The 27,273-nt window shown below is 43.7% G+C and overlaps 1 protein-coding gene across 1 annotated transcript; it reads right to left on the bottom strand.

The window, feature by feature from the left end:
• Positions 1–1,346: 1,346 nt before the first annotated feature.
• On the bottom strand, positions 1,347–26,877 carry cndp1 (carnosine dipeptidase 1). The gene is made up of 12 exons (XM_026184399.1): positions 25,898–26,877; positions 25,501–25,611; positions 22,420–22,563; positions 21,626–21,788; positions 8,090–8,178; positions 7,345–7,542; positions 7,179–7,263; positions 4,766–4,926; positions 4,240–4,404; positions 4,005–4,146; positions 2,325–2,472; positions 1,347–1,705 (listed from the first exon to the last, which is right to left on the bottom strand). The coding sequence occupies exons 2-12, from the start codon at positions 25,609–25,611 to the stop codon at positions 1,627–1,629; spliced, it is 1,485 nt and encodes a 494-aa protein (XP_026040184.1). The 5' UTR covers positions 25,898–26,877; the 3' UTR covers positions 1,347–1,626.
• Positions 26,878–27,273: the final 396 nt, after the last annotated feature.

Here is a 27,273-nt window from a genome sequence, read left to right as displayed (position 1 = left end):
GGTCGGAGGGTGTTGGAAGAACCACTGTGAATTTAATCATTTAAACATTTCGTAGGGAGAACAGGTATGTATAGTATTGGACAGTAATCCAACATCTCGTAATATCTCATGTTTAGTGTACATTATTGTAATTTTACTGTAATCTGCACCACAACGGATTGAAAGACAACCTCGCAGAGGTAGAAGAGGGCCCTTTTTTACCCCGCAGCAAGATGAAGCCATTTGTGCAATGGTGATTGCAAACAATGCAATAAAGTTGAAAGAAATTCAAAGCGCTGTAATTAATATACTTTGATGATGCGGGTTTCAATCTGGCCAAAGGCAGAAGGCGTGGAAGAAATCGCATTGGACAGAGAGCAACCACTGATGTCCCAAGCGGTGCGGAGGGAATGTTACAATGTGTGCAGCCATCTCAGACAATGGCATTCTCCCATATTCCCCTTCTTGGCCCATACAATACACAACATCTCCTGACTTTTTTAGACACTCTTTACAGGGACATAGTCCCTGAGAATGAGAGGGGTGGAGGCCAACTCAACAAGTATGTTGTTGTGTGGGATAATGTCAGTTTTCACTACTCACATCTGGTCAGACAGTGGTTTGCAGCACATGACAGAATGCTGGTTCAATATCTCCCTCCCTACTCCCCATTTCTTAATCCGATAGAGGAGTTTTTCTCTGCCTGGAGGTGGACGTTTTATGACTGGCATTCACATGTGCAAATGGCCCTGCTAGCAGCCATGGATGCAGCATGTGACAACATCACAGCAGAGTCATGGAGAGGGTGGAGCATTTTCTTGAGCATTTTCAGGTAGTGTCACCAAGTTCTGACCTTCTTTTGCATTGGAATACACTGAGAGAATACTGTACACTGTCATAATGAAAACATGACAAGCCATTTGACTATCTTGTTCATAAAGATGGTGTCACGACTTCTCATTTTGATGACACTGGCAGTTTCATTGACATGAATACTTGCTTTTGAGGAATGGATTATCGATTTTGAGCAAGTGACCTGCTTTTGCAGGTTATCCACTAGGTTTTGCAGTTTGCACCAATTGTTTTGAGAAATACACTAAGTGCTGTGCAAATGTTACTAGTGATGTGAGAAATGCACCAAAGCGACTGTAAATGGCGTAATTACCTCCTCAACATGTTTTGGAGATCTCCAGAGGCCTGGTAATGAACTAATCATTTGATTAAGGAATGACATACTATAAGAGTGAATTTTTCAGGAGTGAATAAATGACTAATGGCTAAAGAAACAGTATTTGTATATGTCTCTCGTATTATTAACATTCATAAAATAACATTTTGTATTTCTCATAAAATAAATGACGTATTCGTAATATTGCATTGTCCAGCTTTTACTACATGACACACATACAAACACACTCACAGTGCTGCCCAAGTTTATGTGAACATAAACACTGGCAAAAGAGATGGAAACAGCCAAAAAACCATGAGATAATGCAAAAATAGATAGACTTGAGGTGCAGATCAGTAAATGCGCCACAAGTTTCAAAACCTTATGAAATAAAGATAAAGGCACAGTAAAAATATCAAAACACACTTTTCTATAGCTGGAATGTTTTTGAAGAGGTCATGTGATCATACCATAAAACATCACACACTAGTCCTCTTAATCTGGGACACTTCATTGAGGTATGCGATGAATAACTTGGTTCCTTCAATATAATTGTACCTAGGAGAGAGAGAAAAACTATGGTTGGCAGAGTTAAAGGTCCTGTTTGTTTGGGTTGCAAATTTCCAAGTTTCCTTAACATAAATACAATAAATTCACATACACTATTATTTGCAGCAGTAGATGGCTACATTACACCTTCTTAGAAGTCCCCAAAGCATTGTTCCACTTTTCTGCTGCCAGCAGCTTGTAAGACTTACAAAGCCCTCTGGAAACAGACCAGTATGTCTTTATATCTGCTGCTTAAGTCTCACAGCATCCACCTTATAATCGGAGAAGTCTGCTTTTAACCATCTTTTCTGATTTCTCCAGAATTTGCCCATTTACCCTTGTTGTCTTATGCTGGATTCCAACAAATCTGCCCCTAAAATTTGTCTACTTGGGTCTGCTTAATGTTTCAGTGTTAAAATAATTTCCTGTGTCCAGGTCCTGTATGGTGTCTCTATGGTAGTTAAATTATTTTTCAGTTGTGGATGGTTCTAACAGACTGCAAAGCTTTCTCCCTCAAGCTTTTCTCTTAAATATTGTGTTGAACACTCAGAAAGACTCAGTACAAGCTAATTTCTTTAAACATTCCTGTGAAATGAATAAAACTGCAGGAGTGTACAGACAGTCTAACCTGCTCATTTTCTCATTCTGAGAGTGCAGACCATCATCAAAGCCTCCGATGGGCATCATGATGATACTTTTTCCCGTCACATCTTGGAAGGTCCTGGCAATTGGGATGGTTCCACCCTCACGGATTAGATCAGGGTCCATGTTGAAAACTAAAGGTAGAGCAAAGACAGAATATTTTCTGCTAGTAAAGTGGACATGAACATTAAGTGGGAACTATTCTGGCATGTTTGAATGACTAATTGTGAAAATTGAAAGACTAACTTGTTTTCTTTACATTGTCTCACATTTTTTTTATATTCCTATAATACTAAACAATTAAGGACAGGTGAAAACATACACTGTTTCTTTGGTAACCTTTCAAAACTCCTGCAGGATATAAATGCAACAAAGCACACTACAAAGGAATGAAGCTATAATAATAATAAAAGGATACAAAAGTTAAAAGTTAGCCAATATCTTAAGGCTGTGTCAAAACCACTGAAAATGCATTTCTTGTGTTTCTACTAAACTAAGAGCTCCAGGTTTTGTATTTTACTGGTGTAAAATACTGGTGGCCTTATAGTGCTACCCCTCAGCCCATGGTATCAATTTCTAAATCCTAAGTCACCTAGGTCCTACGTTGTTGCATTCGCAAGATTTTCGAAAACATGACCTCTGACCTTGGCCTTGAGATCAAGGTCACTGGGATTTGATCTCATCGAAGATTTTTAGTACATACACCTATATCATGTCAGTTTCTAACTCCTGTCGCCTAGTTCTCTGTCATACAACAGACGCTACAATACTTTGTGTATATACTAATGCTGTCAGTGTTAGTCTCGTTAAAATGACGTTAAGGTCATAACTGCATTAATGCGGCATATGTCCGTCGGCGACTTAACGCGGCTCGCCCCGTGCGAGGGGCTGCACAGCGCTAATGGATTAACAGGCTAACTGCGCTAACACGTTGACGCCGTGCAGCCCTTGCACGGGGCGATCCGCGTTAACTCACTAACGGAGATTTGCCGTGTTAACGCAGTTATGGCGTTAACATCATTTTAACGAGATTTACGCTGACAGCACTAGTTTATACAATAACTATAACCACCAAGAATCATTTTCAAATATGATGAAAAAGCAGATGACTGCTCCTCCCTGAGACTGGTTCTGGAAGTTTCATCCTATTAAAAAGAGTTCTTCATTCGCACTGTTCCAACCCACTTCTTTGATGTCATCAGTTTTCGTTAATACTCTAGAGTCTTTGCCTTGAGGAGACTGTTATGTAAGGGAAACTGAAGACTGCCATCCAAAACACCAATGTGATCATAATCATAACTAAGAAATCGTTGTTATTATTACTACTAATTCCACTAGGTTTAGGATGTACTCCTGTCAAAACAGAGTGGCCTTATGCCAACAAAAGTCATTTATAACTGCTGTGGGACAGGGAAAATCAGTATCAACACAATGTCCCAATTCTTTATCGTTTCATTAAAGTCTATTCAAATGACCGAAAAATGAAAAAAATTGCCTAGTAATGTTAACATATGAAAATGAAGATTATTTGGGTAAAAACTGTCAGTAATTGTCTGGCTTGTAAGAGCCAGTTTTGGTGAAATTTTATTTGCAGTTTATCAAACCCGAGACCCGACATTCTGATAGCAACATCACCGGTGATTAAAGTAAGGTGAACGGTCAATACCTCTCTTAATAGCAACCTTTCCAGCCTCGTAGAGTGGATGGTGAGTGTCAGCCAGCCAAGGTTTGGCTCCTATCACCATTGTGACTTTGAGCTTGTTGGGACTCTTTCTTTTGGCAAACACAGAGTGAAGGTAGTCTGTTACCTGAAGAAGAGCACATCAAGAAAACAGCAGAAGCAGTTTACAAAAAGTAAATGCAACAGAACAGAGCACGTACATACTTTTCATGTATTTTACCTGTTTCTTGACCATAGCAGGGTCCATGTCAGGAACTTGCCTAATTGAAAACTTAGCAGTAACCTTAGCAGGGATGACAGTCTTAGTCCCAGGGTCTGAAAAGGCCCCCTCAATACCGTGGATGGAGACTGTGGGGTAGCGCCACATGTGAGCCAACAAGTCCACCTTTGGGAGAGGGATATAATTCTTTATTTTCACTAATAATTTTACTTATATATTGTCAATGAAAACAACGCTCATTTTAAGGAGCTTTATCCTGTAAAGATCTCACGAGATTGTAAGCGTTGATCTCCTATGACCAAGCACTTTCATGGAGAGAAGCAAATAGATGAACTATTTTTTCAGGATCATCCTAGTTCTGGTAATGTTTTACGTAAGAAATAAAGCCATATGAGAGACTTGTTTAAACAGTAGTTAAAAAGGTTCTTCACAGTAGCATTGGAAGCAAGGGTAATGACAATCTAAATTCTGGATTGTACTCACCTGCTCTTAATGATCTTCTGACACCAAGGATGCCTTACATTACCTTATTGCTGTACATGAGTTGGTTGACACCAATCTTATTCTTGTAGTTGTCCATGTCAAACTGGATATCCTGGTACATTTTCCATTCTTCATCAGAGAGGGGAGCTACAGCCTCTCTGATCCCAGGAATCAGGATCTTGCCACTGGGGCTGATCAGTGTGTCTAATGAAGTAATAATAGGATGATGCTATTGTTAATGGAACTAAACTTAGATTTTCCAAAGATAAGACTGGACTGGTTTATTGCAAATACTTATTTGATGCTTTGCTCAAGGACTTCAGTAGGGAAGATTCTTTCAACGCTGTAAGGACTAAAAAAAATCTCTATTATGATTACTGATTACTGTATATGACATTTGAAAATGTAACAAAATTCTCCCACTCCCAAATCAGCGAACACTTTTAACATTTTTCAACCAAATCTTAGATTTTATTTATATTTATATTACATTTATCTTTGACACTGACTTAGGCCTCACAGGGTTAAACACGTACTGATGAGACCCGATCCTCCTGATGCTTGAGTCCCACTGATTATTACGCATGCCTCTTATGCCTGATCCAAGAGAATGTAGCTTACTGAATGTTTTTATTAAATTTAATGTCAGCTAGAGTTGTCAACAAGGAAGTCTTGCATTGTTGAAAACACACAGGACAAAGATGATAAATATATTGTTAGATGTGACTGGACACCAGCACTGCTTATTGTCACCTGACTTTTGTCAGTTTGACAAAACATGAATTTGCTTGTGAATGTGCTAAATACGATCTAATGAACAAAATTAATGAGTGCATGATAACTGAAATGAAATAAGAGCATTTTCTTACTATTAAAATCCCCATCTTCTTCAATTTAAAATAGCCAGAGGTTAAAAAATGCATGTTTGTAATTACTAAAGTAAACTTAAACTTCAAACTTCATTGAGATTTAAAGTTGCAGCAGCCCTATGACAGGCCTTGGCTGCAGTAGGCAACCAAGGCCTGTCATAGGGCTACAAAGATTTATCAAACTGTAAATAAAAAACTCTCGTTGCAATTCTTTTGCTCTGATGCTCAAGGACTGAAGTGGGCGCCTGCTCAACGCACTGAGCTAAAACGGCACCCTAAGAAGACAATCTTTCTGGAAATGTGGTCTCATTTCACATTTCTGGCTGGAATAGTGGGATTCCTTATCATAGTGAGTTCAAAATGTTTGAAAGCACCAAGGGTTAACCTTATCACCACTGGGTTCATATAAACCCTGCTGAACAAAATCAATGAAACAGCGACTTGTCAGCAACAGACAGAACGCTTGATTGGCAATCTCTGTTTATCTGAAGGTAGGAAAAAGATTTCTTGTTGCAGAGAGCTCCTCCAGTTTCCATTTGTAGTTATTGCTTCCAGGGAACTGGAAATGCAATGTTGAGAGTACTGGGTATATTTTCTGATAACAATTTAACTTCTACAATTTCTTTAAGTCTATGTATTGATGCATGCTCAATCATTTAGGTAGGTAAATCCTAAAAAAATGGCTGATTCTGTTCATTTTCAGTGAGGGAAACTTTTTGTCACTCATCCAACTGACTTCTGCAGCTGACTGCAGGTTTCCCCAACCATATAACAGTACATTTGCATGATAACTGAAACTAGTCCACTCAATGAACAATGGGCTGTTAGATCAGTTCCTCGATTATTTAATTTAAGTCTAATTTAATAGAACAGGGCGCTTGGGCGGGGGTGGGGGGGGATAACTGGTATTCTGCTGATGAGCCAAGAGTACTTTTAAAACAACAGTTTCCTTTACAGTAAGTATATACCCTTACTGGCCACTTCATTAGGTAAATCTTGCTAGTTGGACCCACTTTTGCCTCCAGTTTTGCTTTAATTCTTCATGAATTTCCTGAGATTTTGGGCTGTATTGACATGATGGCATTTCACAGTGTTGTGAATCTTCCACATCCCAAAAAGGTGCTCTATTGGATTGTGATTTAGTGAATTTGGAGGCCATTTGAGTAAAATTCAGTTATTATAATGTCCATGACACCAGTATGAGATGATGTGAGCTTATGACATGGTGCATTATGCAGAAGAGTACAGAAAATCGGCATTTAAACTATGCTCCACTGGTACTAAGGGCAGTATCTACTGAAATACTGTAATGCTGATAACAGGCAGGATTAAGAATCATTTAATGTTGTTAATGCCAAATTCAGACACTTCCATCAATGTCACAGAAGAAATTAAGATTCATCAGAACTGGCAACATTTTTCCAATTTTCTTTGGTTGAAGAGTGGCACCCAGTTCTGCTGCTGTAACCCATCTGCTTCAAGGTCTGATGTGTTGGACATTCAGAGAAGTTCTTCATACATTTGACTGAATTATGCGGTTTATGAACAAAGGCTGCTTGCTTACGCGCATTCAAATATGAGACTCACCGAGAATTCCAATGAGGTCGGTCATTGGTTCAATCACAGTCCCTCCATAAACACCAGAATGCAAGTCCTGCTTCGGTCCTTCTACCTGCAAACATGGCAGCACAAATCAAAGACTGGAGGGTGACTCTTTGAATAAAGGATGGATGGATGCTTCTTAATACACCACCTCAGCAAAGAAGTAGCAGTTGCCTCTGGTGCCATAGGTGAGGGCGGGGCGTCTGCTGAGCCAGCCACAGTCTGATATGATGATGTAATCCACTTCTGAGAAGAAGGTGTCTCGCTGGGCCATGATCATGGCATCCAGGCCGTTAGAGCCCGTCTCCTCCATGCCCTCTATGACAAACTTCACATTCACTGGCAGATCCTGGTGAATGGGGGGAACAGCTCCATGATGTTTGGTAGGAAGCAAACAAACAGGCTTTCTGGGCAGAAAATTATTGTTTCCATAAAAACCTAAATTGTCTTTTTGACATTGTGAGTGATTAGCTTTGTTTGAATCAGTCTTCTCAGCGTCCACACCAACGCATTTCTCCTTCCACAGTGCACTCAGCATGTGGCTGAGGCCTTCTGATGTGTGCATATTGCGCCATATTTTTTAACATGACAACAAAGCAGCATGGATGGAACAGACTGCTCTAGTGACTCCACACAACTAGCACTGACATGGAAAGTTAGTCTGCCTTAGACTTGGCTCTGCTGTCTCACTAGCCTGAGGGTACGCACTTTGTTCCCCATATATCTGCTGAGTACTTCACTCAACTTAAAAAAGTCTGCTACAGCAATAGAAGTTATCTCTTGAATCTAGCCTGCCGAAGGCATCTCTCTCTGTTCCCACTCTTTGCATTTTAAATGTTTCCATTCAGCTGGGACATGAAAGCCTATCTAACAATATGGTGAACTCAGTCTCTTACCATACTGAGAGCCTGGTAAGCCTCTACAGCATGGATCCAGGCTAAAACTGGGGCCTTGTTGTCTGATGCTCCTCGTCCATACAGATTGCCTAAAAGTATAAAAATTACAATATCACTGTATTTATTAATGATGTACATAAAACTTTTGCATTCTATTTTTCATCCTATTTTGTAAATGTATCTACATGCATCCATGAAGCCTCATATGAAAAAAGCATCACCTTCCAATTTGTTTTGACTCTTTACATAAAACGCCAAAAGTTGATTCTGTTCATCTGGACATTGCATTTTCAGTGGGAGAAGAGTTTCGTAAGCCATCCAAGTGACTTCTTCAGTCTCAGCTCAAGGTTTCACCAAGAAACTCAACTGCTCATTGTTCACCAGGGGTGCTAGTTTCAGCCATTGTGCAAAAGTACTGTATATAAGGTTGGAGAAAGCTGCAGTCAGTTAAGACTGAAGAAGTCACTTAGATGAGTGACAAAATGTTTTTCCCACTGAAAACGCTACATCTAGATGAACAGTCCCAAAGGTGCCCTACGGGTTGATATACTCTACATAGCTTGGTTGTGATGAGTAGTTATTACCCTCCCGACTCACCTCACCAAACTGAGTCATGGTCTGAGTAACCCTCATCACTCAAGCCACTCATATGTGGACTATACTCAGACCAAGTTCTTTGCACTACTTCAACTTTGCACTCCAATGTGTGTCTTTTCTCTTGTTTTGTGTATATTCCTCTAGTTTGTATATATTTCGCTTAACTGCATATATTTATCCTGTTTGTTATTTATTCCTGCTGTCTTACTATTTGTATGTTATCCCTACACAGTTGGCATGGAGCACCCATAATTTCCTTGTACATGCTTCTCTTATGCTTTTTTGGCTGTACCATTTCATCACATGAGAATATTCTAGCTGTTTAGTGTGTAGAAAGTTGGAAATAGCTTTCTATTAAAATCTGGTATCAGAAATAGACTGGGAAAAAGTTTTTTGGTATGATCAGTGATGGGAATATTGGCATTACTTTTTTTTTTTTTTTGCCTGTCCCGTTTGGCTCTTTTGCCATCAGAATTGTTGTCTAAAGGCAAAGAAAGATGCCCAACGGATTTACTTTACCAAATTGACCATCCCAGCCTTGCCGTAATGGTCCATTTGATTCACCTTTTATTGTTTATTTTATTTTCACTTACTGAATACGGGACAGACTTGACTGGGGGAAAGAAGGGGAGAAAGAAAGAGGGAAAGAGAAACAGCTGAGAAGAGGGACGGGGGAGAAGGGCAAAAAACAAAAACCAACAGAACGGGCAGAAAAAAAAATACATATATCGATCACCTGGGTCACCTGCTGAGAAAGAAAAAAGAAAACAAGCAGAAGAGAACAAGAGTAATAGAATAAACAACATCACAATGATATATGGGAATATGACAGTAAATACTAAATATTAAACATTATTGTGCAGCACATAAGATCGACAGAACACAGTGTGCTTTGAGGTAGGAGCCAAAAAGGGTGTAGTTTGTGGGTGTGATCACCCGTGTGTACACCTGTGAGCATGGACGCGCTTGTTTTTAAAAAGGTTCCTTCATCTAATGATCTGCTAGAGGGTGTGGGGGGGGGGGGGGGGGGGGGGGGGGGGGCCACAGCCCCGTCCTCCAGGGCATGAAGCAGGTATGAAGGAGATCAAAACTCCAGACATCCAGAGGCCCTCAGAACACAAGAGACCAAGGAAGACCAACAGAGGGGCAGCCGCGCCACTGTCCCAGAAAGAGCTGAGGAGAGTCCCAGATGAGGGTTCACTCAGCAGCCGCGGAGCAGAAGCCAGGGGGAGTTGCAGTGACGCGCCCGTGAGCTCCGCCGGCAGCCAGCCGTGCCTGAGTGACCGAGCCCCAGGCCGAGAGGCCGGGGGCACCCCACCTCCGAAGTGGCCCGAGCGAGCCCCAGGCTCCAGGCCCCGATAAGCGGCTGCCAAGGAGTGAGCCGGTGTGTACCTGGACGCCCATCCCCGGACACAAAGAACCACCAACGCACCGACACCTGAGGGAGTCCGCCACTGGCAGGGGAAGTTCCCACCCTCATGCTCTCATATGCACTTACGCCACACTCAACCAACGTGGAGACAGACATAAAGAGACGCTGTACACACGATCACACTCCCCAAGCGTACTCTACGAACCGGGTCTAGGTACCCTTGCCCCTGGAGGGGGAACTGCACCCAGACCCAGGTGGTGTTACCCTTTTCCCTGCGGTGGGGGGAGGCAGACCGCCCCGACTCCACAGCAGCAGGGAGGCCCCACACTCCAGACCGCAGTCGGATGGCCAACTCTTCCTCCTAGCCCCCCCGCTCCAGCAGGCCGCAGAGAATGGGGGTGAGAGAAGACTCCAAACCTCCCTCCACCCGCTCATTGTAGTGTTGATGCATGTGTGTTCTAAGGTGCATTTAAAACCCAGGAGGGCATGGAGCTACCTGCCAGAGAGCAGCAGGTAAGCGCATGGTCCCTCCTGCTAGCCCTCAATGTCTACGTGTATTTAAAATTGAGAGGTGGGCAACGACGCCAGGGGTGAGGTGTACACCCTGATGGTAATTTGGATTCCGTGTATCGTGCCCACCCCCCAAGATCCTATATGTATGTGTAATGAGAGTTGTGGGATAAAATTTAGGCAGAGGCAGCCAGAAGGGGACGGGGGGGGGGACGGGGGGGGGGTAGCCTCCTCTGCACCCTGGTGACATACCCCTACTCCAAGGTCCTGCATGTGTGGGTGGTTGTGGTGGAGCGGGAAGGGGGAGGCAGCTGGAGATGGGGAGGGAAGGGAGGGGCAAGTGACCCCTCCCTGGGGCCAGCTCCCCCGCTGACCCCAGTAGTAACGCCGTTAGTAATATCGGCATTACTAACGGCGTTACTTTTTTCAGTGATGAGCAGTGTGAGAGCAGCTGATAAAGGATTCAGAAAGTTTATTCATGCGGGCCCATATGACAGAGAATATACATGTTCTTTTTGTTTTCATATTATAATTTATATTTAATTGTGTTGTGGTTTGCAGTGTTTTGTGTTGTTTCACTTTAAATTTGTAAAAGGAAAAAGCTGAAAATTTAAATAGTTAAAAGTTGAAATGTGAATAGTTGATTTTTGTATTATATGATTTATTTATTACATTTTATGTGGAGTGAATAAATAAAAGTATATTTACGGTGGCCCCTACAGACAAAGCACATACAAACTTAAAATCACGTACGAACTCTGAAGCACGTACAAACCCTGAAGCACGTACAAACTCCAAAACACGTAAAAACTCCAAAACACATAAAAACACGTACAGACTCCGAAGCACGTACAAACTCCAAAACACGTAAAAACTCAGAAGCACATAAAAACTCAAAACACGTACAAAAGACAACAGAAGTGCTCCAGGATGCTAGGGGCAGTGTTGAGCTTTTGTTACGTAGTGGCTACACAAGCCAGCAAGTACCAATGACCGGATTTGGTGTGTGGTAATAACAGGTAAATGAACTTTTTTTTAATTTTTTATTATTTGACTATATATGAATGCTTGTGTATAAATACACAAACAATACACATATGCTTTCATGCTTTCAATTGTGTAATTTAAGTGATCTAGGTAGCTCTGTTTTGGAAGTTCAGTTCATGTCATGGTCCTGGGCCATGTGGGCCCAGTATTCTTAGTTTTCATGTATTTTTGTATTTTGTTCTTTATTTAGGCCATGCTTCCTGGGTTGATCTGTTACGTTGTTCCTTATGTGTTTTCCCTTCGTGACTCTTACCCCCTGTGTGCCCCTCTGTGTATTTATGAGCCCTCGTCTCTCTTTGTGCTTTATTCTATGTTTTCCCCAGCCCATTATGTCTGCGTTCTTCCCGTGCTCTCTCTCCTCCTGTCTGAACCTCTGTGCCTGTACCCGTCAGCGTTATGTTCACCCCGCCCTGTCTCGTTATGGTTATCTGTGTCACCTGTGTTCCCCGTGTGTTCCCACTTTCCTCGTTAACCCTCTGTGTATTTCTGTCTGCGTCTTCCTCTGTTCGGCGTCGCGTTCTCCCTCATGTTGTGTGGATCTTCCTGTGTCTTCCCGCGAGTGTTAGTTTACTTTTCCCAGTTAGTTCTGTATGTCCTGTATTCTACCGTGCCAGCATTAAAGCTGTGTTCTTTAAGTTTATCCCCGTGTCTGTGAGTCTGCATCTTGGGTCCTTCTCCTGCCTGCCACACAACGAACCATGACAGAAGAACGCGACCACAACACGGACCCAGCAGTTCACAACCCCTCCGCGGACCTCCTGTACGACGCGACCATGTCGGACTCAGCGGACATTTCAGAGGAGGTAGGGGAGGAGCTGAACCGGCTCTGCCGCATTATGGATCGCATCATCGGATGCGCGGATCCAAGTGTGGTTTCCACGGGATTGGCGGCCGTGGACGCCGTTTTGTTGCGGGAGCCACGGTTGCGACAGCTCCCCCACCTCGTCGAGGCGTTTGACTCCCTGGGCCCCCTTAAGGAGGAGCTTCGTGCCCGTGCGCTGGCCCAGAGGGTCCTGAATGCCGCCTCAGCACCCACACCTCCGTCCCGTGGACGGGTGTCATCGCCGCTGCCTCATGAGCCAGAGGCTGTGAGAGGTGGAACGCTGAGGTCCACTTCCACTCAGCCATCGCCTCACCGTGGATCGGCTTCCTCGTTTCCGCCACAGTCAAGCTGCACTGACCAGCACACGGAGGCGATGGAGGCCATAGATTTTGGTGACGATGAGCGTCAGCAGGTGTTGCGGGCTTATCGGGAGGAGGAGCTCCGTTGGAAGCCTTGGCTCATTCCCGAGGAGAAGCTCCCACCTATCGCCCTGCTTCAGACCGGCCGCTCACCGTCACCCCCTCGCGAGGACTTCACGTCTCCGGCCGCTTGTCTGGCGAGGATGTGGGCAGAGGAGGAAGACTCGATCCCAACAGTTAACGCTGCCGCGCTCGCGGCCGCTCCGAGGAGGAAGCGGCGTCGGCGTCGCTCTACACGGCACTCAGAGGTTAGTGATAACGTTCTGTTGCCACTGAAACGCCCTGGATGTAGTGAGGGCGAGGGCCTTGGAAAGACAATTGAGGTCTCGGAGATGGAGACACAATTTACCTGTACTGTTAACTCTGTCACCCCCCCATGCACCTCATCACGGTCTGTTTTCTCGGGGGCCAGTGAAGAAGCTGCCTTTTCCATGCCTCTGACTGCTAATGTTGAAGGTGTTAATCCTGTGCCCACATTGTGTTTTGACAACAAAGCTAAACTTTCTGGTGTTGGGCACGCTATTCTTGGGGAAGACACACTGCCATCACCGAACTGTGAAACCGACACTGCCAAACCGACCATAGACTCTTCAGTCCTGAGAATCAAACCAAGTGATGTACTGTTAAACCCTGGTATTACGTATGAGCAGGATGAGGGGGACATTAGCGAAAAAGGATGTACTAATGATTCTGCACACCTAGAACCTCCATCTTCCACTGAGAGGGCTTCTTTTAAGACCGCTAGGGCATTTGGGGCCTTATTTAAGACAGTGTCTCAGCCCCTGCTGTCTGTTAACCGCAAATCAAGTGAGAAAGCTTCTGATCTGACCAGTAGTAAGACTGTATTGCCCTTGGCTAGCACCCCCATTTCCGAGTCAGTTTACTTTGTTCCCGAGTCAAATAACAAATGTTCTGTTTATATAACTAGACCAGCGAAAGAAGAAATGTCCAGTGTTGATCATGAAAATGTCTGTTATGATCCTGTGCTGATCGGTCCCCATGTTCCTCACTCTGCTGATGGTTTGACCAGAGTGAGTGCTTTGGAGCCCGACATCAGCGACTGCTTTTCTACACCAGTCCATCGGGCCGGGACGATTATTATGGGTCTGCCAGGTTTCCCTATGTCTGTGAATGACATTGCAATTTCCGTTAATACAACACTGAAGGACTGTTTAAATTATGCTCCCGCATTATCCAATGACAAGGCTGAATTTCATGTTTCAAAGGCTGTCGGGGGGGAGCGCCATGCTAGCCATTACAACCCAGCTAGCCCTTTAACTGCACCCCTGGGCCAGGACCTTTTGACAGCAGTTAATGAACTGGCCGATCTAAAGACAATTCAGCCGGATGGCTCAGAGCCAGCCCACTATGTTTTCTGTGCAAAGCCAGGTCCATGTGCATTCCACTCACTAGCCTTCCACAGCCGATTAGTGTGTGTGGCTGAACCCCCCCTTAACTCAGTCTCGCCTACGGGGGGCTTAGACTCCAATAAGCGTAGTTATTTCCTATGTGACTGCCAAATTATTATGTTAAAATCATCCGCACATAGTCCTGGTTGTTTTATGTGGGTTCATGAATCATGTCTTGGCCTTAAGAATCATGCTTCCTGGGACAGTATAACTATCACTTGTGTCACTGAGCCAACTTATTTCAGGTCTGACATGTTGTTTGAATCATGCTCCAAGACAGAAGATGTGTTTAGCTCCCCAAGAAGGGCAACTAAGGACAATTTGGACTATGTTAAGGGCTTGGAGACTTTAAGGTCTTTGTCTGTTGTTGCTCCTCTGCTTGCACCTGACAAAGTCAATATCTGGAACTTTGTGCTCACTCCCAGGGTGGCTGTGGCGTTGCCTGACCTCTCACCTGCGTCTGATCTCCAGGTAGAGGCAGGGGTCACCCAGCCAGCACCTGAGCTAGTTCTCACCACTGGGGTCAGGGCAGCCGTAGGTCAGCCATATCCTGCACCTGCATCTGCACCTCAGGTGGGAATGGCTGCCGTCCGGTTTGTTCCTACACCCAGGTTGGTTCCCAAGGTTATGCCAGTCAGTGCACAGCTGAGCTCCGCACCCAGCCTAGGCACTCGGGTGGGAGCGGTTGACGCTCTGCAGGCGCCTGCACCAACTGATGCTTCCATTATAGGCCCCAGGGTCTCATCACCGCCGCAATGGCCTCACGCCACGTCAGCTGGAGGGCCCGAGGAGCCCGTTCAGCCTCACGCCACGTCAGCTGGAGGGCCCGAGGAGCCCGTTCAGCCTCACGCCACGTCAGCTGGAGGGCCCGAGGAGCCCGTTCAGCCTCACGCCACGTCAGCTGGAGGGCCCGAGGAGCCCGTTCAGCCTCACGCCACGTCCGCTGGAGGGTCCGAGGGGCCCGTTCAGCCTCCTGTCTCCGCTGGAGGGCCCGAGGAGCCCGTTCAGCCTCACGCCACGTCCGCTGGAGGGTCCGAGGGGCCCGTTCAGCCTCCTGTCTCCGCTGGAGGGTCCGAGGGGCCCGTTCAGCACCATGCCACATCAGCTGGAGGGCCCGAGGAGCCCATCCAGCCACCTTCTGCTACGCCTGGTCCAGCCTGTGCTTCGTCAGCTGCAGCCTCAGAGCCTTCGTCAGCTGCAGCCTCAGAGCCTTCGTCAGCTGCAGCCTCAGAGCCTTCGTCAGCTGCAGCCTCAGAGCCTTCGTCAGCTGCAGCCTCAGAGCCTTCGCCTGGTCCAGCCTCAGAGCCTTCGCCTGGTCCAGCCTCAGAGCCTTCGCCTGGTCCAGCCTCAGAGCCTTCGCCTGGTCCAGCCTCAGAGCCTTCAGCCTCGTCTGTCGCGGCTTCGGCCTGTGCTTCGTCTGGTCCTGTGCCCACCGGGCCATGGCCAGCACGCCTGACACTGGAGAGCCGCCGCTGCCTTCCGCGCGGCCGGCCTCCGGAACTGCTCCGTCGTCTCCTTCGCCGCCGCCGCTGCCTTCCGCGCGGCCGGCCTCCGGAACTGCTCCGTCGTCTCCTTCGCCGCCGCCGCTGCCTTCCGCGCGGCCGGCCCCCGGAACTGCTCCGTCGTCTCCTTCGCCGCCGCCGCTGCCTTCCGCGCGGCCGGCCTCCTGAACTGCTCCGTCTCCTTCGCCGCCGCCGCTGCCTTCCGCACGGCCGGCCTCCGGACCAGCTCTGCGACCTGTGCCACCCGCCTGGTCGGCCCCCCGACCGTGTGACCCGTGAACTCTTGTGCCTGTGGGCTCTGGGTCGGCCCCCTGAACTTTATTTTGACTACGGTCATGTGCTCCTGTGTTTTCTGTTGTTTGTTTTGTTTCCCGTTCTGGTCCCTCCGTCCTGGTCCCCCGCCTCCCGCCCTGGGTGGGTTGTTTTCTGTTTTTGTTTCTCGGGTTTGGGCTGTCGGGAGCCAGCCCTTTAGGGGGGGTGGTGTCATGGTCCTGGGCCATGTGGGCCCAGTATTCTTAGTTTTCATGTATTTTTGTATTTTGTTCTTTATTTAGGCCATGCTTCCTGGGTTGATCTGTTACGTTGTTCCTTATGTGTTTTCCCTTCGTGACTCTTACCCCCTGTGTGCCCCTCTGTGTATTTATGAGCCCTCGTCTCTCTTTGTGCTTTATTCTATGTTTTCCCCAGCCCATTATGTCTGCGTTCTTCCCGTGCTCTCTCTCCTCCTGTCTGAACCTCTGTGCCTGTACCCGTCAGCGTTATGTTCACCCCGCCCTGTCTCGTTATGGTTATCTGTGTCACCTGTGTTCCCCGTGTGTTCCCACTTTCCTCGTTAACCCTCTGTGTATTTCTGTCTGCGTCTTCCTCTGTTCGGCGTCGCGTTCTCCCTCATGTTGTGTGGATCTTCCTGTGTCTTCCCGCGAGTGTTAGTTTACTTTTCCCAGTTAGTTCTGTATGTCCTGTATTCTACCGTGCCAGCATTAAAGCTGTGTTCTTTAAGTTTATCCCCGTGTCTGTGAGTCTGCATCTTGGGTCCTTCTCCTGCCTGCCACACAACGAACCATGACAGTTCATGCTAGAAATGTGTTTTGGAGTTTGTACGTGTTTTATCTCTAGGGGCCACCGCATATATTTATATATAAACATATATAAATAAAACCACTTTTTTTTTTACATTAGTAATTCCTTTTGTGCATAATTTTATATTATTGTTAATAATAAATTAAAGCAACAAAACAACCTGAAGAGCCGGTTCAGAGCCGAAAGAACCGGCTCTTTTTAGTGAGCCGAACCGCAAGAGCCGGTTCTCTAAAAAGAGCTGGAAATCCCATCACTAATGACCTGCAGTCTATCTGGGTCAGATATAAACCAAGTTTAGGTGGAGTTAATTTTTGTTATACTGACTTTTTCGTACTGGGTACTAGCTAGCATGATGGAGTTTCTATACAGGTGGGTGGGTGCTATGATGTTACTGATGTTGAACTTTATTTTGTTCATACGGTTAATTATTACCAACAATCCCGTAAAAAACGGAATCGTCTCGTGTTCAGAGAAAATATTATGCGCTTCGTATTGAGGTAAAAAGGAACACAGTTTGTCCCATACTTCAGCCACAATGAAAAAGACACAAAGCTGGAGATATTCTGTTTCTTTACCCTGCAGCTGCCTCTTCTTCTCTCCCCCTCCCTCTCCTGTTTCTACTTCAATCGTGAAACTGATCAATGATTAGCTGATCGGCTTTTCTGTCGCAAGTCCCGTCTCTCTTGTTTGTGTATCGCCCACTTTGCGCCATAAAGAAGAAACCAGTGGAGGTCGCGTTAAACAACAGCGGCACGTTTAAGCTTGATCAGCTGTTGTTAGAATTTATTTAATATTAATTTCTAGTATCAGCTGATGTTTGCTGGAGCCACAGCTGTAAAGCTGCTGGTCATGATGTCGGTTTGGTTATCTGGTGAGAGGGAAACATGAAGATGAAACCAGGAGATGTCCTTACTGAATCATCAGAGCTGAACAGGTGATGGATGACATGAATGAGTTGAAGGGAAGTTATGAACTGTTTCTGAGAGACAAATAACACCAGGATCCTTTTTTACGCTCACAGCTGGTAACTGTGCTGGGGTGGGTCTAGCAAAGTTTTGCCAGCGGGGCCACGTTGGACATTAACAGGAAGAGGGGGGCACAAAGAAATACTTTTCTTTCTTATTCTCATTTAAAATATCTAGCTTTTAATAAATAATTATCTGAATCTTACAACAAACGATTGATAAATTGATACATACAGTGGGGCAAAAAAGTATTTAGTCAGCCACCGATTGTGCAAGTTCCCCCACCTAAAATGATGACAGAGTAATTTGCACCAGAGGTACACTTCAACTGTGAGAGACAGAATGTGAAAAAAAAATCCATGAATCCACATGGTAGGATTTGTAAAGAATTTATTCGTAAATCAGGGTGGAAAATAAGTATTTGGTCAATAACAAAGATACAACTCAATACTTTGTAACATAACATTTGTTGGCAATAACAGAGGTCAAACGGTTACTATAGGTCTTTACCAGGTTTGCACACACAGTAGCTGGTATTTTGGCCCATTCCTCCATGCAGATCTTCTCGAGAGCAGTGATGTTTTGGGGCTGTCGCCGAGCAACACGGACTTTCAACTCCCGCCACAGATTTTCTATGGGGTTGAGGTCTGGAGACTGGCTAGGCCACTCCAGGACTTTCAAATGCTTCTTACGGAGCCACTCCTTTGTTGCCCAGGCAGTGTGTTTTGGATCATTGTCATGTTGGAAGACCCAGCCTCGTTTCATCTTCAAAGTTCTCACTGATGGAAGGAGGTTTTGGCTCAAAATCTCACGATACATGGCCCCATTCATTCTGTCCTTAACACGGATCAGTCGTCCTGTCCCCTTGGCAGAAAAACAGCCCCATAGCATGATGTTTCCACCCCCATGCTTCACAGTAGGTATGGTGTTCTTGGGATGCAACTCAGTATTCTTCTTCCTCCAAACACGACGAGTTGAGTTTATACCAAAAAGTTCTACTTTGGTTTCATCTGACCACATGACATTCTCCCAATCCTCTGCTGTATCATCCATGTGCTCTCTGGCAAACTTCAGACGGGCCTGGACATGCGCTGGCTTCAGCAGCGGAACACGTCTGGCACTGCGGGATTTGATTCCCTGCCGTTGTAGTGTGTTACTGATGGTGACCTTTGTTACTTTGGTCCCAGCTCTCTGCAGGTCATTCACCAGGTCCCCCCGTGTGGTTCTGGGATCTTTGCTCACCGTTCTCATGATCATTTTGACCCCACGGGATGAGATCTTGCGTGGAGCCCCAGATCGAGGGAGATTATCAGTGGTCTTGCATGTCTTCCATTTTCTGATGATTGCTCCCACAGTTGATTTTTTCACACCAAGCTGCTTGCCTATTGTAGATTCACTCTTCCCAGTCTGGTGCAGGTCTACAATACTTTTCCTGGTGTCCTTCGAAAGCTCTTTGGTCTTGGCCATGGCGGAGTTTGGAGTCTGACTGTTTGAGGCTGTGGACAGGTGTCTTTTATACAGATGATGAGTTCAAACAGGTGGCATTCATACAGGTAACGAGTGGGGGACAGAAAAGCTTCTTACAGAAGACGTTACAGGTCTGTGAGAGCCAGAGATTTTCCTTGTTTGAGGTGACCAAATACTTATTTTCCACCCTAATTTACGAATAAATTCTTTACAAATCCTACCATGTGAATTCATGGATTTTTTTTTCACATTCTGTCTCTCACAGCTGAAGTGTACCTCTGGTGCAAATTACTGACCTCTGTCATCATTTTAAGTGGGGGAACTTGCACAATCAGTGGCTGACTAAATACTTTTTTTGCCCCACTGTATATACCATCAAGACAGTGTACATCACTGTCACAACAGCATTTGTTTTCATTCAAAGGCTTCATGATTTTTTCTATAATGGTGGGCCGGTCTCTAGTCAAAATGCCCGGGCCGATTTTTTGTCCCAGTCCAGCCCTGTATGCAGCTTATCTGCAGTCTGGTGTTACCTACTCGGAAATTCTGCCTTCTGAATAGGAAGATCTATTCGGAAGGCAGAATTTCCGAGTTCGGAGTACAATCAAAGGACCACGACTGCAGTTTTGTGTTGGATGTAAAAAGCGCACATGAGGCTGTGACGTTGGCTAGAATCATGGCGGCAGTCAACGACGGTCCAGGTGTGGGATTCCTCTCGTGGAAGTATGCACACTATTTTTTCCTTTCTATTGGTAGGTGGCACAATGCACTTGTGGCAAGTAAGCAAGCTAGAAGACTGGCAATCTTGATAGGTGTCCAGTTACGGAAGCAACACATTAACAAGAGAATTCTGAGTAAAACCAAAGTTACTTTCCCTAGTAACTAGTTACTTTGAAAGTAACGAGTAACTTGAAGTAACTGAGTTACTTTTGATAGAAGTAACTAGTAATGTAACTAAGTTACTAATTTAAAGTAACTTACCCAACACTAGTAACGAGTAATCTAACTAATTACTATTCCTATCGTTACAACGCCGTTATGGTTACTAACAAGAAAATCGATGCGGTCACGTTACTATTTTTCAACAAACAGACGGTTGAAGTTGTGTTCAGCTTACCGCACCTTACATCAGTTGCACGGAAGTCGCTGAGTGCTACAGCTGTAAGCAGCTGCGCGCGCTCCCGCGGACGGCAATCATGATCACTTTCTGGCACAACACCTGGAGTTAATGGGGATGTCACTACCTGATCCGTACTGGAAACCTGATCGGTACCACGCATGTGCGAAAGGTGTCTACTTCCGGTCATGATAAACAATATATACGCCGTGTTTTTTTCTGAATAGTTTCGTCACGTTTATCATCAGTACAGTGGAAATACATTTCACATAAATAATTTAGTGCTGAAACGAGAATTAAAATGTTTAAAAATGACATTTTGTTTATCTTTGTAAAACAAATGTGTTTATTGTGGATGTGATATTGTCAATGGATTTAAGCAGCATTTTGTTCATGCTTTGTCAAAGTTGTGTTGAGAGATTAATACAGTCTCTAGCTCAGGAAACTGTGGCCATGTACTGTAAATTGGACTGAAGCATATGGACATTTCTTTGCAGTTAGTGTGGTGATACCTGAAGCTCTTGTGAAGAATAAACCTTCCTGTTATGAAACCGACATCAGCTCCCTTTTTCTATTCTTTATCACAGCACCACACATTGTTGAACAGGAAACCATTTTAGGAAGGCAACAAGTCCAGCATTTGTACTTCACCAAAGGTTTACTGTCACGGTTCTGGGCCAGTTTGACCCAGTATTTTGAGTTGTTATGTTTTGGTGTGTTTTTCCATAATGGATTGTTTTCTTATTCTCTTGTAGTGATGATGATGATGATTATTAGAGTTCCATGTTTCTGTTTATTCGTGTTTAAGGATTTGTTGTCTCATGTATTGTTTGAGTTCCATGTGTTATATTCTGTCTGCCTCTCAGTCTGTGTCCTTGTTTAGTGGTTTCTTGTTTCCTGTTTTATTGTGAAGGTCTGTGACTCAGGTGAATGTGTTCAGTTTTACTGTGTATGCCCTTAGTGTCGCGTCGTACCCTCAGATTATGCCTGTGTGTTTTTGGTCTCTGCATTCCGTGTTCACTTCATGTTTTGTTTTCATGCCAGCAATAAAGCTGAGGTTTTGAGTTGCATTCTGTTTTCGAGTGCTGCATTTGGATCCTCATATCCACCTGCCCGCACACAGAGCCCTGACATTTACCCAGACATGTTCCTCTTTTTTAGAATCAAATGAAATTTGTGAGTTTGGATAGCATTCCTTTGTATTTTTAATTAGCTTAAAGGCTCTTACCATTGATCTCAGTCAGGTTGTATGGATCTGTTGCCCAGCCGTCTTCCAGTTTTGCTGGCTGGACATCCACGTGGCCGTAGATGCACACTGTGTGTTTGCTGGAGTCATTACCAAACTGAGCCGTCACCACTTTAGGCAACTCTAATGTCTGGCCATCAGGAAGCTGCACATACAGTCGAGATCAGCACACAATTTCTTTTCCATCAATCTATCAATCCTTCTGATTTTAAAGTGTGTTCAAAACGCTTGCAATAGTATTCAGCTGGTCTATGTCTCTCTCACATATCAATGCAATTTCTTTTATAGTCTTGCACTGTGTGTAAGACTATAAAAGGGATACTCCTCCAGGAGGCCAGAAGATCTGCTTTTCTGGAGGCATTATAGTACAGTAACAGTTCACACTGGGTGGCACCTAATTAATGGTTAATGGTGAAAAGCTAGGCCCTCTAGTATGGCCTCTTTCTCGCTCTCTCTCTCTCTCTCACACACACACACACACACACACACACACACACACACACACACACACACACACACACACACACACACAGAGTGTGTTTAATGAGTGTGGAAAGCGGCTTTGTTGTGGCCCAGTCAGTAATAAGAAGGCAAAGCTAGTCCTAAGCCCTCTCCTGCTTTTTTTGAAGTTTGCCAATGAGCTGACCTCTGTGAGAAATCCACCACATTTACCAGCCAATTACACTGACAATTAGATACAAAGCTCCAATATCAACAAGCACTTCTAAAGAGCAGGGAGGGGTAATATTGCAAAGATAGGTGGTTCTTTCACTGACTTCTTGTTCTCCGATATCCACCAGCTGTACAGTCCCCCCCATCAACTGGAGTTTCTGAGCCACAGTCTCCATCATACGGTGCAGCTCTGGTCTCTTTTGGACATTGCTGGAGTCGCTTTCGATTGCAACCCAGTCCCTCAGCATCTGAAACACACAACCAAGATCCAAAACATTGTCACTGGACTTGATCTAATCCACCTGCCACTGAGTTTTATGTTATTTAATACTCCTGCCCTCAACTAGTGTCCAGTTCGCAAAATGTGCACTTGATTCTAAAGACATATTTTATTTGCAACACTGACATTCAGAAATAGTCAGTTGCTATATTGCCACTTTTTGACTTTGGCCACCAACACTCATTCATAAGACATTACATATTACATTTCCCCCTGTGGAAAATCACTGCGTTCAATATGTAAAAAAACACACAAAAAGTGTGAAATACTGTTGATGATTTATTCAAGTCTCCTGCAATGTCTTGGAATAAGCTGAATGTGAGAGTTGGCTAATTTCTTCTTCAAACTTGCTTTGTGCTTCAGCGGATGTATTCGTGGATACTAATGGATAGTAAAATTTTTAAAAGTTGTGACTATTCATGATATTTGGAGATTACCTAGGGCTGCTCGATTATGGCAAAAATGATAATCACGATTTTCACTGAAATTGAGATCTCGATTATTTGACGATATTTATTTAACAATAACAATGTATTGAATAATGACTTTAAAGATTGTCAAAAAATAATATAAAATAGTGTGCAAATACTGATAACAGTGCAAATGTTTGCAATATAAAAAATAAATGAAAGTTTACACACTGTCTACTTGATCCACGTCTGACTCCGCGAACCCATAATGTTTCCACAGCACTGAAGTTTTTTTTACCTCTCTTTTCAACCAACGGCAGTCACTCTCCTCTCCAAATAACTTCTGCTTAGCTTTCCGAGCTTCCCTCGGGTCCTCTTAATCAGCGGTCCCCAACCCCCGGGCCTCGGACCGGTACCGGTCCGTGAGTCGTTTGGTACCGGGCCGCGAGAGTTGAGGCTCAGGTGTGAAATGTATAGTTTTCAGGGTTTTTATCGGTTTTCAGCGTTATTTTGTTATCGTTTTTATCGTTTACTCGGTTTTCCTTGGTCTTTTCACGTGTGTTATGAATAAATTTTCTTTTTTTCGGTACCAGTACAAGTTTTATTTTGTTGTATTTATCCGCGACACCTTAAAGGCCGGTCCATGAAAATATTGTTGGGCATAAACTGGCCCGTGGCGCAAAAAAGGTTGGGGACCACTGCTCTTAATTGTTGTGACATGTGTTCGAAATGCAGAGAGGTGCGCTCGATTTGCCACACGGAGCAGCACGAGAGTAAAGCACAAGGGAGGGGCTAATAATCAGCTCAGTCATTTTTAATGATCGTTGAAAGCCCAGATCGTAATCGAGATTAAAATTCGATTAATTGAGCAGCCCTAACTCTACCCCATTTTTTTCTAACTCCTGAGCCTTTATTTGATGTTTTTGTTTTCAATTTTGTCAAAATTTTGACAAAAATACATTTTAATGTCTCTTTAGTTGGAATAACTGCTTTCATATTCAAGTAGTCAGAGTATTATTATTTTTCTCAACAACAGCTGATATTGTACAGGTAAAAGTTGTGGTTGTTACTTCAGAGTCAACACCTCACCTTACTGTCTTTCCGTGTTGATGCCGAGTAAAGAAAGTGATCCAGAATCATTACAGTGTACTTTTGACCTCAGCCCCGACAATCTTCAAGGAGTCACACTTATATCACATGCAGATTCTTTTGTAGTTTGTGATTATATACAGCACGCTTAGCCTTACTTTTATTTCTTATTTGGTGTCTTATTCTAATGGCCTATCTATTGGTATTAAATTATATTCTTTCTTCTTGTCTAATAATGGTCTAGAGTGAAATATGGAACTATAAGTATGCTCTATTGAGATCAATGGGAGAATTTTGTAACAACATAGATTGCTTTCCACGATTGTTATTATTAGTTACGCTAATTATTACATTTGATTGGAGACTGTGTACATGCAGTTTGTAAGTCCTAGTCTCCACAGAAATTAAGTTAGTTGAAATAATCCATGTAGCTGCCAAATATGCAGCTACATGCATTATATATATATATATATATATATATATATATATATATATATATAGATAGATAGATAGATAGATAGATAGATAGATAGATAGATAGATAGATAGATAGATAGATAGATAGATAGATAGATAGATAGATAGATAGATAGATAGATAGATAGATAGATAGATAGATAGATAGATAGATAGATAGATACATAGATACATACATACATAGATACATACATACATAGATACATACATACATACATACATACACTAGAGGGTCAGTTCAGCCGATTGGTGGTGTTTTTGTTGTTGTTGTTGTTTTAAATAAAAATAATTACATTTTGGTTTGAAGATAATATTGATACATTTATGCATTTGCATGAACTGGGGATGGAGGCCATTTTTGGCCAAGGTCTTTAAGGTTGTCAAACTGTATGACACACTGACAGACAGAAGCCACACTGCAAGACCAACAAATGGACTGTGACAGGCACACACATACACCATTCTCCTCATAAAAACACTTAGCTGATCTAACTGAATCCCTCTCTGAGCTTACCGCTGCTAGCGGAATGAGTGTGATTGTTTTACACTTGAGTTTGCTGAGTATCTCGGCAAGCTGATTGTTATACAGTACTTTTATTTTTTACTGATTATTGCAGCCTATATAGGCTGCAATAATCATTTAATTTCAGTCTGTGTATTTTTGTAGATACCATACGAAATGACAATAAACCTTGACGACTTGACAGAATAATTTAATAAAACCAAAACTCATATATTTTGAATCTGTGTAGGGTTTAGGATTAGGGCTGGCACTAGGGTCATTATTGATGATGATTGAGATTTTGTTTGACTCACAAGCTCAGATATTAAAGTAAATTGTCTAAACCCAATACACCTAACGGCATAGATTACAACAGTTCTAGCATTCAGAGTTCAGTGCTGCTAGAGTAAGGAGCAGATATTTGTACCTCCACATATTCGTCCTGGTGGCTGTCAACATACTGCGCTAGCTCCGTGTACTGGAAAGCATGGGCAGCAGAAATGAGCAGCAGGATGGAAGGCAGGACTTGAGGGTTCATCTGTTACAAGAGTCAGAAACAAAATCAGCAAAACCACACACACAAAAAGATTATTACTTTATTACACTAGATGTGTGTACTCCGAAAGCTCCCACAGCCAAAACACAACAGATTAAAACTTTCCTATTTTAAATTTTTGTCACATTTTTGTTAATCTCCCCATCAGTTTAGAATATAAGCTGAATGGGAGGACTGTATCCTGAAATCATGCATGTTTTAATTTAGTTTGATATAAAATTCACCTACAAGCATTCTGAAAGTTACTGTCCGCTAACTTGTGTCTTACCTTTTCTCTGCTGGAAATGTGTAAGATAGTTTCCTCAGGCTCGCAGACTGTGGTCCTGTGCTGTTGACTTGATTTTTATACAGAGCCCCAGGGTCAAGCAGTGAAACATTTCTTGACATAAAGCCAGGACAGCTGACAAAGTGATTTTTTTTTTCTGCTGAAAAGTGCAGGAATTAAACTCTGATCTATTGATTTGACTCCAAGTATGTGTACCTGTGGGCGAAGAGTGGACCTTAGGAATGCAGGGTCAGCGGGAACAAAGGAGCATGTGAAAGTCCAGTTGTTTGTGTTTTGGAATCTCCAAGCAAACCCAGCTGTGAGGACAAAAGCAGAGCTCAGCAAAGCTTTTGTTGTTCCATATTAGCCTGGTGTCCCACTGTGGTTAACTTAATGTCAGCCATTTCTACCTGACATTATTAACCTAAGCTGGGATTGTCTGAACATATTTAATCCCGTCACCACCTCCTGTTCATTGGATAAATTGTCCTCGCTCACAACATCCTGTTTCTCTTTGTGTGCCTCAGTGTGAGACAGGAAAAGAGACTCAGGAGTTGTTACACTGAAATAAAAATGTACGGGGGGGTGTTTAAGAAAGCCAAAGACAGCTGCCAACTTCTTAGTTCTTACTTTGTTTACTTATATTCATTAATGCTCTTATGGTCTTTCTTATTTTCCACAATGAGCTGATACAGTCATGTCAAAAAGAAGTTTTTTTTAATGTAGCCCTAAACTAAGCAGACTCCTACTGCTTGCATAGGAATTAAGAGGGTATGTAGAAGCTGCTGCTATGCACTTGGTTTAACTGCTCATCGAAGAAAGTTTTGGCAGTTTGCTGATGTGGAGCACTCAGTAAACACTATACCAACAAGGAAAGACATTACCAGTGACCTTAGATTAGTAATTTTTCCCATCATTGTGGAAAAGGTCATATCGAAAAAATGTGAACTATCTAATTCTACACTGAGAAATTCAATTCACTTTTAAATTCAAGATAGATTACTCACAAGTGAAAAGGATTCAAGACAGAGAAAAACGATCAGAGAAAAAGCAAAAAACCCAGGACCTACATCTCTTAATTATATTTTATGGTTTATTCAATGGGTTACCAGGAGAAAGCCTGTTCTCTTTAAAAAGAATATGACACATTAACACAGCTTGTTGGGCTTGTTTTGCCCCCACAGGATCTGTACAGCCATTCTGTCAACCAACTCCTTTGTATACCACAGTAATGTAGAGTCAAATGTAACACCATCTGTTTCACAGACTAAAACTGTGTCATACATCAGGAAAACAACCCAAGCACATCAATAAATCTACAACAGAATGACTGAAAACGAAAAGAATCAATGTGTTACAGTAGCCCAGTCAAACCTCAA

This window comes from Astatotilapia calliptera, chromosome 11 (assembly GCF_900246225.1).
Source record: "Astatotilapia calliptera chromosome 11, fAstCal1.2, whole genome shotgun sequence".
NCBI lineage: Eukaryota > Metazoa > Chordata > Actinopteri > Cichliformes > Cichlidae > Astatotilapia > Astatotilapia calliptera.
The sequence above is the reverse complement of the archived record's forward strand: the minus strand, read 5'-3'. Positions and strand labels throughout refer to the sequence as shown.